The sequence below is a fragment of the Strix aluco genome, chromosome 29 (assembly GCF_031877795.1).
Source record: "Strix aluco isolate bStrAlu1 chromosome 29, bStrAlu1.hap1, whole genome shotgun sequence".
NCBI classification, from domain to species: domain Eukaryota; kingdom Metazoa; phylum Chordata; class Aves; order Strigiformes; family Strigidae; genus Strix; species Strix aluco.
In genome coordinates this window covers 4536613-4550008 of record NC_133959.1, presented here as the reverse complement: position 1 = coordinate 4550008, position 13396 = coordinate 4536613, and the positions used below count along the sequence as shown (strand labels likewise).

The following is a 13396-nucleotide window of genomic DNA, read 5'->3' as shown; positions in this document are numbered from 1 at the left end:
GCCCTCAGCAACACCCGCCGGGGCTGCTGCAGGGACAAAGCCCCCTGAAAGCAGCTCCTGGGCTCATTCTGGCTGCAGCTCCCCCAGTGCTGGGACCAGCCCTTGGGCTTTGCAGCATCCCCACAGGGCTGGGGGGGGCACAGCCGGGGGCTGGCACACACCCACCCCGGCCTGCAGCCTGCACGGGGACCAGGGTTAGCCCTGAGCCCCTGTACGTCATGGATGGGGGGGCACAGAAAACACACAAACATAACCAGGGACAAGATTTTTTTTTTTTTCTTTAAAACATTCAATTTAATACCTTATTAAAAATGAAAATAGTTTATTTTAACCTCTATTGATTTAGCAAATACTTAAACTTGCCATGGCTTGGGGCTGTGGACGTCTCCTGTAGTTGCTACAGCGCTGCGTGATATTGCACTTGTGTTTCATTCCTAAAAGCGACTCTGTGAAGGCAAGGCCCGAAGGGCTCCCCGGGTGACGGGCTCTCCAGCACTGGTTACCAGCAAGCTTCACGCCCCCCTGCAGCGACGGCACCGGGGCCCGGCAAGGTGGTTGTTCCCCTGACACCCCTCTGAGGACGGCTGCAGCCTAGCTTCGTTAACCCAGAATACACTTCTCTCTTGATTTGCTTTGAATAAAACCATTAACCGAATTGAAGAGCTACAAAGTCTGGAGATCAACTCTGTTCACTGGGATCCTTGTGTCCACTGCACCTCCCCGATGCCTCAGGGACCACGAGTGAAAATGACCCGCAGGAGAGATTTCAGGTGGGGCTGGAGAAATAGCGCGAAGCCCAGACGAAGGGAAGCTCCTTCCCCCCGGTCCTTTCAGGTTGCCTTTGTAAAACTAATCCAGGGGGGCCCAAAGTCCCTGGGGAGGCTTGTGCCAGGCTCCTGGGCTGCTCTGCTGCTGCTCGGAGATCCTGGAGCGCTGCCTGCGCTGCCTGTGCTGCCAGCCCGGGATGTCTCTGGAGAGCAGGCAGGGAGCTGCAGGGTGCCCTTGCTGGGGGCAGTGGTGGGGTTGGACCCCCCTGGATTCAGCGTCATGGAGCCCCTCGGTCGCCCCAGCCTCAGTCACGTCTCTTGCCCTCCCTGGGCCTGGCAGTGCCGTCCCTCCCCGGGGCGGCCGCCGGCTCCCAGGGCCTCCTGCCCTTCTGCTGCCGCCAGTCCCGCTTCGGGCTCTCCCCGCCGCCATCAGCCCTGCCGGGACGGCCCTTCCACCCCTCCTTCCTGGGCTCGTCCCTCTCCCGCCGGCTCTCCTTCCCCTCCCGGCTCCGCTTCTTCTGGGGCTGCTGCTCCGGTTCCCGGGGGGCCCTGGGGGCTCTGCCAGGCTTGTCCCCCAGTGCCCTGTCCTTGGCTCGTGCCTCCCTCCGGCTGCTCCGCTCTGCCTGGGTGGCACGACCCTCCCGGGCCTTCTCCTCCTTCTTCTCCTCCTTCTTCTCCTCCTTCTTCTCCTCCTTCTTCTCCTCCTTCTTCTCCTCCTTTTTCTCCAGCTTCTTCTCCCGGCTCTTCTTCACCTCTGTCGGAGCTGGTGGCACCTCGGGGACATCCACGGGCTCTTCGTCCCCATCCTCTGGTGCTGAGCGGCCAAACCACTTCTTGAAGATCCAGGGCTCTGCCTGCGAGGGGGACAGAGGGGATCAGGTGTCGGTGATGCAGCCCAAGGGACTGGGATCCCTCTCCACCCCTCCTCCTGGGGATGAGATGCTCTCCCCTCTCCAGGAAGTGCCCTGAGGATGCTGCTTCTCCCCCACCCCGGACCCGTACCAGGTTGCTGTCAGCATCGTTGTCATCGTCACCGTCATCATCATCATCGTCGTCCCCGTCATCGTCCTTGAACACGCTGCTCTCCGGCTGGGCAGGCTGGGCAGTCACCACTTCCTGGACCTCCTCCTCCTTGGCGCTGACCACCTCTGGGAGGGGAGAGGGACAGGCCACCGTCAGCAGGGGACGAGGCTGTTGGGGTGGGATGTCCCAGACGTGGGGTCCCAGGGCCACCCCACCCTGGGACGTGGCCCCGTCTGAGGCTGGATCCGGGGGATTGGGGCAACCTGGAGCATCCAAACCCACCGTGGAGGGGAGGTGGTGGAGGGTCCTGCTGGCCGCGGCTGACCCCTTCCCTGGAGCATGGCGCTGCGAGAGAGGAGGGGAGAGGAGGCAGGAGGTGGTGGCAGGGTCTGGCCACCCCGTCCCCCTCCGTCCAGCTCCCGGCTCACCTTGGAGCACCTGGAAGGTGACGCTGAGCAGGGCGACGACCGAGGCCACCAGGATGCACTTGTTGAGGGTGAGCCCTTCCCAGAGGAGCGGCTCCTCCGCGGGGTCCAGGCTGGGGGGCTCCACCTTCCTCTGCACGGGGAGGCTCTTGGGGACTGGGGACCCCCAAGGAAAACAGCGTTACTGGGGGAGCTGGGGAGTGGCAAAGGGCTCTGAGCTGAGGGGTGGGAAGGGGTCTTGACAGTCTCCTGCACAGCCCATCCGGGGCAGAGGCAGGGGCACGGGCAGGGGCAGCTGCCTGCACTGCTACTGCCAGCAAAGGAAGGTGTTTGCTCTGCAGGAGCGGGGGCTGGGGCTTGGGCTGCAATGGCTCAAGCAGTGAAAACCTCTGCCCATGCTCCAGGCTCTGCTGCTCCCCCCACACCAGGATGGAGAGGAGGAGGAGGAGGAGGAGGAGGAGGAGCGGGATTTGGCAGGTGGATGAGAAGCCCCATCTCCATGTCGCTGAGCTCCCAGGGGACTGTGGAGAGCAGAGCTCATCCTGTCACTGCTCCGTGGCCAGATGGTGCCTCCGGGCTGGCCGGGGATGCAGGACAGTGTCTATTCTGTGGCCAACTGGGGCCAGGCTGGCCATTTTGGGGCAGAGAAGGGCTCTCCTGCACAGAAAAGGTAAAACCCCTTAATTCGAGGTATTTCTGAGCAGACACAGTCTTATCTAATAACAACACTGAACACAGGCTTTTTTCTGAGGCAGATTTCTGCTGTGAAAGCTTAACGTTTTTTATTTTTAATTCCTTCACAGTAAATATGTGCTCAGGAAGGAGTAATAAGAATTTAGACTGTAGGGACCCTGTTGAATATTAGCAAATTTAGTACTCTGAGGATGAAAACTTTGTTCTAGTATGTTTGGGGAGTTTGAAATAAAAGGGTTTTACAGGCTTTTCCTACCTGGAGGCCCGCTAGCGCTGCCTTTGGCTCCCAGCTTCTCCACCCGCTTCTTCTCCGCTGCTTTCTTGTCCACGCCGAGCGGTGCTGGCTCTGGCATGCTCAGCTCGGGCTTGTCCGGATCCTGCTCAGAGACGCCAAGCCGGGTCCTTGCCCCCTCTAGCCCCTACGGGGAGGGGTGCGAGCGTGGCTGGGGGTGTAAGAGCATCGCATGGCCCCGCGGGGAAAGCAAGCAGCGGGTGGCATGGGGGGCATGGTGCACGTCTGTGCCCCCTCCCAGAACAAGGGGTGCTCAGTGCAGCCATGGAAGGGCCCGATCCCTGCGTCCCACAGCCCAATCTCATGCTCCCCAGGCCCCCCCCGGCCTGAGCCAGTGCTGCCGCCAGCCCCATGCGGTGCTGACCAGGCTGTCACCAGCTCCTCAAGCACCTAACCCCGGTGTGTGTATTTGCATCTGCAGCCTTAAAAACACGCTGGGGTTGGGGTTTTTTTTGTCTGCTAAGATGGATTTAGCCACTAGCTGGCTCTGTGCTGCAGAGAAGGCGCTGGGGTGCGGCCCCAGCTCACACGGGTGGGCTGGTGGCTGCTGACCCCTGGGCTGTGCTTAAGCAAGCCCACCCCAGAGTAGCCCTCAGGGCTGGATTTGCCCCCAGCTTGGATGAAGACACTCGCACACACCCACTGAGGGCAGGGGGTTGGGTCCAGGGCACGCTCGCCAGCAGGGTCAGTGTGCTGGGAGGAGAGGGAGCACTGGGGTCTGGGGGAGCACCGGGGTCTGGGGGAGCACTGGGGTCTGGGCTTGGTGCTGCTGGGGACGGGCTGGCTGTTGGCTTGTGCCAGCAGCACCGGATTGGTGCCACAAGGGAGAGCTGCCCACAGGCACTGGTCAGTGACAGTGACAGCTGAAGAACGTGGCCTTCGGCTCCCCCAGGAGCCACAACACCCCGCAGAGCCCTCCTGGGCTGAACACTGCTGTGGGACAGACCCCACTCAGCCCCCCGCCCCGGTGCAGGGAGCCCTCCCGGCAGCCCCCCGGCCCTGGGACGCTGCACACTTACATGTGCTCTCCCGCTCTCCCTGTGGCTGCTCACCGGCGTGTCAGCATCTGTTAAAGACAAGCAGAGCGCGGTTCGTTAGGCGGCGAATTCAGGGAGGTGGGAATCGCCAGGGGCTGGGGGTGTGCGGCCTTCCCGCTGCCACCCGCCGGCCCGTGGAGTGGGGACATCATGGTCACATTTTCCCCATTAGTGCAGCCGGGTCACCGATGGAGAGAGGCTTCAGAAGACACAGAAAAAGCCCCCTGGCCATTGCAGCAGCAGCTGGCAAGGTCGGGGTGTAAGAGCAACACTGTGCAGGTCGGGGGCTGCTGAGCCCCAAAACGTCACCATCCTGGATATCCCCAGGGAGCTGCACTGAGGGGGATGGTGACCTCCCTGCCAAGGCTCACGGGGGGGGATGAACAGCCCAGAGGGCGCACAGACACCCTGAAAACATGTGGAGGCAGCTCAGGCTGTAGCCTAGACAGGAGGACAAGCTCCGGGTACTGTGAAGCAACCAGACCACAGAGAAGACCTCAAGCCACCCAAGAGGTCTGTGAAGCTCAGGGATGACTCTCAGGGCTTTCCCCAGATGTGAAATGGGAGAGAAAACCAGAGGGTCTCCAGGGCTCTGCAGTGGTTTGATGCAATGAAGGGCTGGGGAGCATGCTGGGCTCCCCAGGGCTTTCTCTGCCCCTGGGTCTGGGGTGAGTTACAGGGGTGAGGATGCACTGACAAGGTCCCAACACCACGGGGCTTCAGCCCTCTCGGTGCCTCTGAGCGCAGCCCTTGCTCCGCTGGGATCTGGATGCCACATCATGCAAGCTCTCACCAGAAGGAGGAATTTTTGCCCCCTTTGAGCTGGATTTAGTTTGTTTTCCCCCAGTGGAAGAATGATTGCTGAGAAAAAAATACCAGTTCCCAGGATGAAACCTAAGACCCAATATTGGAAGCAAAACAAATAAATAAGAGAAAACCTTTAGGCTGGGGAATCATGGCCTGAAAGGTCTTTGCTTTCAAGAGGAAATCAAAAAAAGTCTTTAATTTTGTTTTAGTGATGGCAAGTCTGATCCCTTCTCTGCAGGGAAGCAAAGAAGCTGCCCCAGGACTCTCATGTTGGCTGGGGGGGTTCCCAGCCCCAAGAAAAGTGCAAAGATGGAGAATTTTTCCTTAAAGAGTTTTTTCCCCAAGTGCTTTTCGTGTTCTTGAACTACACAGCTATTCACACTTTTTTTGAGCAAAGATGAGCACGAGGAAATCAGAGGAGGGCGCCAGCCTCTGTTCCTCTTCACCCTGGCCATGGCTGATGTCCCCATGGGGTCGGTGCTGTGTGGGTGCCCCTCGATGCCCGAGGTCACCCTGTGATTCCAAGGTGCTGCAAAGAGCCATCTCTGCCAGGCTGAGCCCTCTCCTGCGGGGCGTCAAGCACCATGGCAGTGGCTCTGGCATGGCCACGGCCAGCACCTCCTGGCCACTGCCTCATGGTGAGGACAAGGTACCTTCTCTCCTGTCCTTCCTTGGCTGCCTGTGAGCACTCCGTGCCCACCCAGGCAGCTCACTGGTGGCCTCAGGGCATCCCAAGTCTTTCTCCAACAGCTCACGGGGACCTGCTGCCATGTCACTTCAAGGGACTCTCACTAAACCGAGAGGGACAGAACAAACGCCGGGTGGTCAGCGGGCAGCAGCCCCGGCACTGGGCAGCAGTGCCCCACAGCACGCAGCCATCCCACCACACCCTCGCTGCCGTCCCCAGTCTTAGGCAAGGGTCGCAGGGTGCGGGGCTGTTCCCACGCCTCCATCCCTTGGGCTTTGCCCAGACAGAGGAGCCCCAACCACCTCCAGCCCCTGGGCGTGTTTCCAGGCTTCGCCGCGATGGCTGCAGGGCTCCGGGACAGCCACGCTGTGACCGGGCAGGCAGCCATCCTCCCCCCATGCCAAGCGTCCCACGGGCATTAACTTGGTCCCAGAGCTGACCGGCTCCGTGTCCAGGTCTGTTCACCTCTGGACGGGAGATGGGGTCCCTGCCCTGGCAGGAGGCAGACACATTTTGGGGCTCCACAGCCCGTGCAGGATCCTCATCCCCAGCCAGGATGGGCCGTGTCACCTGCAGGAACAGGCTTCCTGGGGCTGGTTCCTACCAGACCAGCTCCAGCACCGATGTACCAAGCACACAGCCACTGCCCAGGCCAAGCAGGGCAGGGTTGGCCACCAATGCCAGGGATGGCCACCGATGCCAGGGGCATTTTGCTTGGCCAAGCAGGGCAGGGCTTGGCCACCCACAGCCCCAGAGCGCAGGTCCAGCCCTTGGCTCACACTGACTCCTGCACAGGAGACCTCTGTACAACTGCTCAACCCATCCATCCCCCCACCCTGCCTGCCTGAGCTCCTGCTCCCTCGGACACATGCTCCGCACGCCAGACCCTCTCTTAAATGCACAAAATTGCAGCCATTCAATGAATAATCAGTTCTGCTCTGCAGTCGCTTGGACTTTTCCTGCACAAGCTCCTGAGGTTGCCTCTACCGCTGACTCACATCAAAGAAACTTCCAAAAATAGTCCCCTTGCCTGCCCTGCTCTCCCTGTGCACACTCACATGGCAGCGCTGGGACAGGCCCTGCGGCCCCCAATCCACTGCTGGCCGGCAGCGGGCCAAGCGCCACCTCGCAGGCTGTGCCCGTGGGCTGCCCCACAGCCAACTGAAAGGGTTAAAAACCACAGAAAGTCGTACCTGGGGCTCGACCACCGCCGCCTTGCCTCCAGCCCCCCAGCTGGCTCCGGCTCTCTGGGGTAATATACAGCAACAGCTGCCGAACTGTGCCGGAGCAAAATAGCACCCAATCACCGGGAGCCGAGCACCCGCGCTTCAGCCCCAGAAAAGGCAGTTTAGCCCCAGGCATCAAAAGCAGGGGCTGCTGCTAGCACAGGGGGATGGGGCTTGTCCCTCTGTGAGCCCCCCTGGAGAGCACGGGGAGGGGAGAGGGAGCCGTTTGCTCCCCAACCCGGGGTCTCCGAGCCAGCTGTGGGCCGACACGAGCGCCGGGGATGCAGAGATCAGAAAACCTGCCAGGCAGGGTTAAGAAGGTGGCGCAGGAGAAAGGAGGAGCAAGCCCCTGGGACCGACAATCCCAGTGAAAACCACTTTTTGCCAGTGTTTAGAGCAGGTCCTTTGCCCTCCGACCCCTCAGATTTCCCCGCGGTACCTGTTCCTGCAGGCAGGTCCCCAGGAGACCTGTGAAGCCACAGGCACCTCCTGGGGAGGCAGGGAGGGATGTGGTCCTCCCTGCAGCTTCCTGCTCACGGGAGGTAGCAAGGAGATGGAGCATCTCTCATCTGGGGAGCTGAAAAGGCCCACTGGGCTCTGACCCGGCCTGTGCGAGGTCACCCAGAGCTCAGCAGGGCACGTACAGCCTCGGGCAGAAGCACCAGTCCCAGGAGAAGTGGTGCAGCTGTGGCTGGTACCAGCCTGGGGGCATCCTGCTTTGAGGACACCTCTCTTATGGAGAGTCACTTCTGAAAGGCTTCAGGGTTAAAAAAACTCCCCAAACTGATGTTTCATGTCTGCAGTATTGACATTTTTCTTTAGCAGAGGTGTGAAAGGTCTTTGAATGCAAGATCTAAAGGAGGAAGAAACTGGGCACTGGCATCCCGGAGGGGACTGAGCTTTTTTCCAGGGCTCCGGAGACCCGCTGAGACTGGGTCATGGTCCTGCTTTAGGACCATGCAGCAAATGAACTCAGGAGCAGTCGTCTGCTTTCCAGGGCAGGGATTTCCCCTCTTTGGCAGAGACAGGACTGAGCACGCCGTGATCCCTGCTGCGGTATAAATAACGCGCCGCAGAAGCTGAAGGCAGATGGAGGAAGGGATGGAGCTGTAAACACAGCCCCCCACGCAGTGCCAGGGCTGCGGGCGCACACGCCAAGGGTAGTTTTCTCAGTTTTATTCCCGCTCCAGTAAGGTCAAGGCTGTTCATTGGCAAGGCATGTTTGCTTTATAGGGACATAATGAAAGCAGAAAATCATAAACAGAACAAATAAAAATCCCTTCTTCTCCCAGTTAATCATGTTTCCCGTGGTGCTTGCAGGTTCATAAGCTTGCTCCTGCCTCCCATGGGCGAGCTGGTCCTCCCAGGAAAGAACCTGGGGCTTGGACGGGCAACATCTGCATGCACAGAGCTCAGGAAAACGTCCTCCCATGTGGGGCCATGGGACAGAGAGCTCTCCTCACCCTTTCCAGGACCTTTCAACACCTAGTTCCCGCAGCAGGGAGGGACCAGGAGCATTTTTGCCTCCACATGTTTAGCTCTGAGCAGTTCCCTGCCGAGTTGCAAAACCTCCATCTCCATCAGACAATTTATCCCAGGCAGATGGAGGAAAGAGATTCCCAGAGGCAAATTCTTTCCTAATCCCTTGAACCCCCCCAAATCCCAGCTTCTCCCTTGCCCTGAAACTGATAAAATTGTCTCTGGGACAGGGTTAGCTCAGAGAGGGGGAAACATGATCTGACTGTGAGACCAGAGGGAGAGAAAGCTGCTGGTGGAAGAGCTTGGGAGGGCAATCAGCAGCGTGATGGACAGGGGCCTGGCTGCACATAGGCTGTGCTCCGTGTCCAGGCTAAATATTGACTCTCTGGCTTTGGCTTGATAACACAAATCTATATTCTCTGACTTCCCAGGCTGTCAGCTTGCCTCTGATTCACTGGGTGCATCTGTCCGCAGTGTGCCGGCCGCCCCCGAGGCTCTGCCGTGGCTTTGTGGTTTGTGGTCCAGAAGGACGGAGTTGTGCTGCAGCATCCCCTCGCTTCTATGGCAACGCTCATTTATCCTCCCACCAGGACATAATCTTCTTTCTCCCCGTCTTTAATAACTTGCAGTTAAAAGGCAATCATAAAGACATAAAATTAGTCGCTGATTATTTTCGCCAGAGGTTAGTTCTGGGGATGAATTTTCCTTTTCGCCATGAAATTCCCCCTCTCCCCAGAGTCCCTGCTGCTACGGCAGCCCCAGCCTGACTCCGTCCGCTCCTGCCACAGGTACAAGGGGAGGCAGATGCTCGAGCTGGTTGTGCAGATGGGTTTCCTGCTGCCCCAGCTCTTGGCCCAAACCCCAGATTTCATCCCCGGCTCTACCAGACCTGCCTGCCCGGGTTCCCAAGGCCTGGGAATCAAAAAACCACCCTGCCAGCCCTGGAAGCATTTATCCTCCAGCCCCGCACGTAGGCAGGGTTGGGCTCTTGACCTGATTTTAAAGACGGGAATTTGGATGTTGTCTAAGCCCAGGTCCCCTGGGCAAAGTCCAGCTCTGTAGTCAGTCCCTGCTCCAGCAAGATCCCCGTCACCTCCACGCTGGCATTGTCCCTTTGTGCAGCTGGGGGTGGCAGTGGGTCCTGGCCGATCTGGGGCTACACAGGTGAGTGCCCCCCTCAGCCTCCCCCGCTGCCGGCTGAGCCACGCCGTGCTGCCTGGAAGCCGTTGGCACCAAACAAATACCTGCCGGGGATGCACGTGGCACTCGGGCCAGGCGCTGCATGGGCTTGTTGTAGGTGCTTCGTGTCTCAGAGCCCTCCACCCTTCTCTTAGATGTGGTTGGAGGTTGCCACTGGGCTGAGATGCGATCGGAGCGGGGTGCGGGGCTGGCGGCTGGAAGAGAGGATCACAGAAACATGATTTCTCAGGAAAATCAGGTGAAAGAGCGATCTGATTCCTTGTACGATCAAAAACCTAAAGGCACAGGTGTCCCCATAGCAACCTGGCCACATCCCAGCGCTGACAACAATATTCTCTTTCCTCTTTCAGTTGGATCCAGCATACATCAGCTCTTCCCATCCTGAATGGTTGTGCAATGTCTGTGTGCTGAAACACAGCTGCTGCCTCCTTACCCCGAGGTAGCAACACATCAGCGTCAGCCAGGGAGATAATTTCTCTGCGTGATTGCAAGAACCACAGACCTTTACGAGCACTGGCATTATTAAGAAATGCTCGGGAAGTTACAGGAAGTGAAGAGACGTTTTCTCTCTGCCAGCTGTGCTGCTTCTGTCAAATCACGATCTGTCATCATGGGAGATTTTAGATACATTGAGCTGAGCAATCTCCTTGCGGAGGTGCAGCTCATTGAAAGCCCGGAGCATTTTGGAAGCTGGATGTTCCCGTGGCTTCACGCCACCAGGTACTGCAGTGAGGTCGGGTCACGCTGCTCGTGTCGGAGGGAGCCAGCGGGAGGGATGGAGCATCCTCTGCACAAGCCGATACCCACAGCTGATACCTGGACAGGCTCTGCTGTCCCGATGCAATGCCCTGGCTGGCTGCTCGCAGGTCACGGCCCTGCTCTGCTCAGCTCATGGAAAGCATCTGATAGCGGAGAACTGCTACAAGAACTCAGACCCGGGCCCTTCCTCATAGCTTCAGTGATTTGGTTAGCCAGGAAAACACAGCCGAGGGTATCTCCTGCTGCTTCTCCTGGGGCGAGGGTTTGACATGGTGTGGAAGTGGAGAGGGAGAAGACACGAGCTCTGCGGGACAGGTACCATCTCAGGCCAGACCTTGGTTTAATGAATCACAGCTTGCAGCATCTTTGAGACCTTCTTCTGCCTCTTACCCTGAGCTTTTAGCCATGGGTGAGCCTGGTGGGACAGCAAGCCAGAAACACTATGGGTCTTTGTTTAAAGGCAAGGGGACATCCTGCCTAAGGACCATGCTGGGAGGACACACCACCACAGGGTCTTCAGGAGCACGATGTTGCAGACCAAGCACCAGCTTAACACATTCGTCCAGATGAGGATGGCAAAGGTGATGACATCTGTCAGAGATACACTCTTCCATGTCACCTCTGGCTTTCCAGCCCTGAGCTAGAGCTGGCCAGCTGTCCACCCAGACACAGAGCAGCAGCCGTGCTGGACACACAGATGCACCTGGCAGCAGCGTCCTGATCGTGTTCAGGGTCTGGGTTGTCTCACGATCGTTCCCAGGGATGGAGGAATCGTGCTGGGGACAGGCCTCAGCTTGGCAGAGCTGAGCAGGACAAGGAGCAGCCATGGCCCTGCCCTCAGGTCCTGGTCCCTGCACGTCGTCGTGGTCCAGCTACAGACCTCAGTCCCAGGACTGGCTGGAGCTTGGGCCACTGAGCGTTGTGACAAGAGATCAGGCTGGCAGGGGCAGAAAACACCACATCGAACACATTCATAACTGGTCAAGAGCTGCGCAGATGTGCTCTTAAACGAAATGAGCTTGTTAGGTCTCTGCAAAGAGCAGAAGAGGCAACAGAGAGGGTGGGGGAAGCCCGTTCTGCCCCACACCTCCTCCCTTGCCGTGATCCCCGTGCCTGAGCAGGGAGGTCCTGCAGGCAGCGATCCTGCCCGTGGGGAAGGCTCCCAGCCCTGCCGCAGCAGCTGGGATCACACACGGGCGAGCAACACCCATCACCCACCACACTGCTGGCAGCCGCACAGAACACCGCGGTGGCGGCGGAGGGAGAGCCCTTCACCGCGCTCACCCCACCACCTCGCTAAAAGCCGCTGGAGGCATTGATCCCTCAGCGCGCTGTATGATCTATAGGTGTTCAGAGCAGCTCTACATTAAAGCCGATCTGATCACACTCTAATCCACGTGTGACCTAAATACTCCAATTTACAAATCTCAGAGGTTTTCACTCCCTTTGCCTGGCAGAAGGAGCAGCATTCAGGTCAGCAGGAACAGAAGATGCCGGATCCCATTAAAAGCTACTTTTAGTCTCGGCTGCTTTCAGTAATTGTTCCATGATCCGTTTTCTCACAGCCCAGCGCCGCTTAGGGCTAATCATTATTCTCTTTGAAGATTTACAGCTGTTTGTACCTCTGAGGAGAATACAAGTACGCGACTGTGTTTGAACATGACATTTCAAACGAACTGTCCTTGGAAGTACCATTTGGGAACGGGAAAGCAGCCGCGATGTTTCTCCCCTGAAGGGCCGCTGCTGGGGGTTGTTGCTCTATCAGTCTGGAACAGCCATGTCAGGGGAAACTGAGGCAAAAGGAGATTAAGGCGAGAGCAAAGCTTTGGGTAAGGGGTGCTGGGACAGCCTGGGAATAATACCCCAGTGATCACAGATCTTCCCCTTTTTGAGGAGCGATTGAAGGAGCTGGGACTGTTCAGTGTGAGGAGGAGAAGGCTGAGGGGAGACCTCATCACTCTCTACAGCTCCCTGAAAGGACGTTGTAGAGAGGTTGGTGCTGGTCTCTTCTCCCAGGGGATTAGTGACAGAACAAGAGGGAACGGCTTTAAACTGCAACAGGGGAGGTTCAGACTGGACATGAGGAAAAAATGTTTCCCAGCAAGAGTGGTCAGAGAGTGGAATAGGCTGCCCAGGGAGGGGGTGGAGTCCCCATCCCTGGGTGTGTTTAAGGGTCATTTGGATGAGCTGTTGGGGGATGTGGGGTAGGGGAGAACTTTGCAGAGTCGGGCTGATGGTTGGACTCGATGATCCCAAGGGTCTTTTCCAACCTGAATGATTCTGTGGTTCTGACTCTCCTGCGGGAAGGCAGTGGCCACTTTGTTAATGCCTTTATCCAGCGAGGTTCAGTCCCCCTGTGCTGGCACCGTGGGGGCTGCAGATCCTCCCTTTCCAAATGGCACCAACGAAGGAGCCACTTCCCTCTGCTCCAAGCAGGTGCCCTGCAAACAACAACAGGGCGTTGGGAGCAAGAGGGCTCTGCTACCGGAGCTGCCCCATGCGAGGGGCGAGGGGATGTTCTCTCTGGGACGACGGCGCCCAACCAGAGAGCGGGTCCTGCTGGTTTTAGTGCCTCTCCCAGGGCTCCAAGTTGTCCTGACACCATTAACAACACTGCGAAGCCCCAGCAGGACTGAGCAGCCATTTCAAAAGCAATCAGGCCGTGTCTAGAGAAAAACCTTTTTGTCCCTCTGCCGTGGCACGGGGGATGCTCACAGCCACGCCGGGAGCTGCTGGGCTGCGGGATGGCAGCGAGGAGGCTCAGCCCCAGCACCCTCCCACCGGCTGTGCGACATGGCGGGGGAGGAGATGTCCCAGGCAGGCTTCAGGTCTTTAGGGTTAGGAGAGTCATCAAAGTACAAAGTCCATCACAAAGTACAGCAGAAAGTACTGCAGTGACAGAAAAAATACAGGAACTCCCTAACCACACCCCCTCAGACCCTTTGCTGGGGTTCCCCAGTTTCCCAGTGCCTCCCTGCCCAGTTCCCCATTTCTCTCTCT

The 13396-nt window shown here is 58.4% G+C and overlaps 1 protein-coding gene across 11 annotated transcripts in view; it reads right to left on the bottom strand.

The window, feature by feature from the left end:
* Nucleotides 1-254: 254 nt before the first annotated feature.
* The window catches only part of JSRP1 (junctional sarcoplasmic reticulum protein 1), a 34611-nt gene continuing 21469 nt past the window's right edge, over nt 255-13396 (bottom strand). For 5 of the 11 annotated variants that reach the window (XM_074808820.1, XM_074808812.1, XM_074808815.1 and 2 more), the window contains 7 exons: nt 9682-9831; nt 4220-4266; nt 3165-3327; nt 2219-2371; nt 2073-2135; nt 1770-1915; nt 255-1621 (listed from right to left, as the gene is read on the bottom strand). In XM_074808820.1, the coding sequence (XP_074664921.1) occupies nt 1073-1621; nt 1770-1915; nt 2073-2135; nt 2219-2371; nt 3165-3327; nt 4220-4266; nt 9682-9721 (1161 nt within the window). In that variant the 5' untranslated portion in view covers nt 9722-9831 and the 3' untranslated portion in view covers nt 255-1072. Of the gene's footprint in view, nt 1622-1769; nt 1916-2072; nt 2136-2218; nt 2372-3164; nt 3328-4219; nt 4267-5697; nt 5834-9681; nt 9832-13396 lie in introns of those variants that run through there. The other 6 variants (XM_074808823.1, XM_074808822.1, XM_074808816.1 and 3 more) reach the window with 5 other exon arrangements.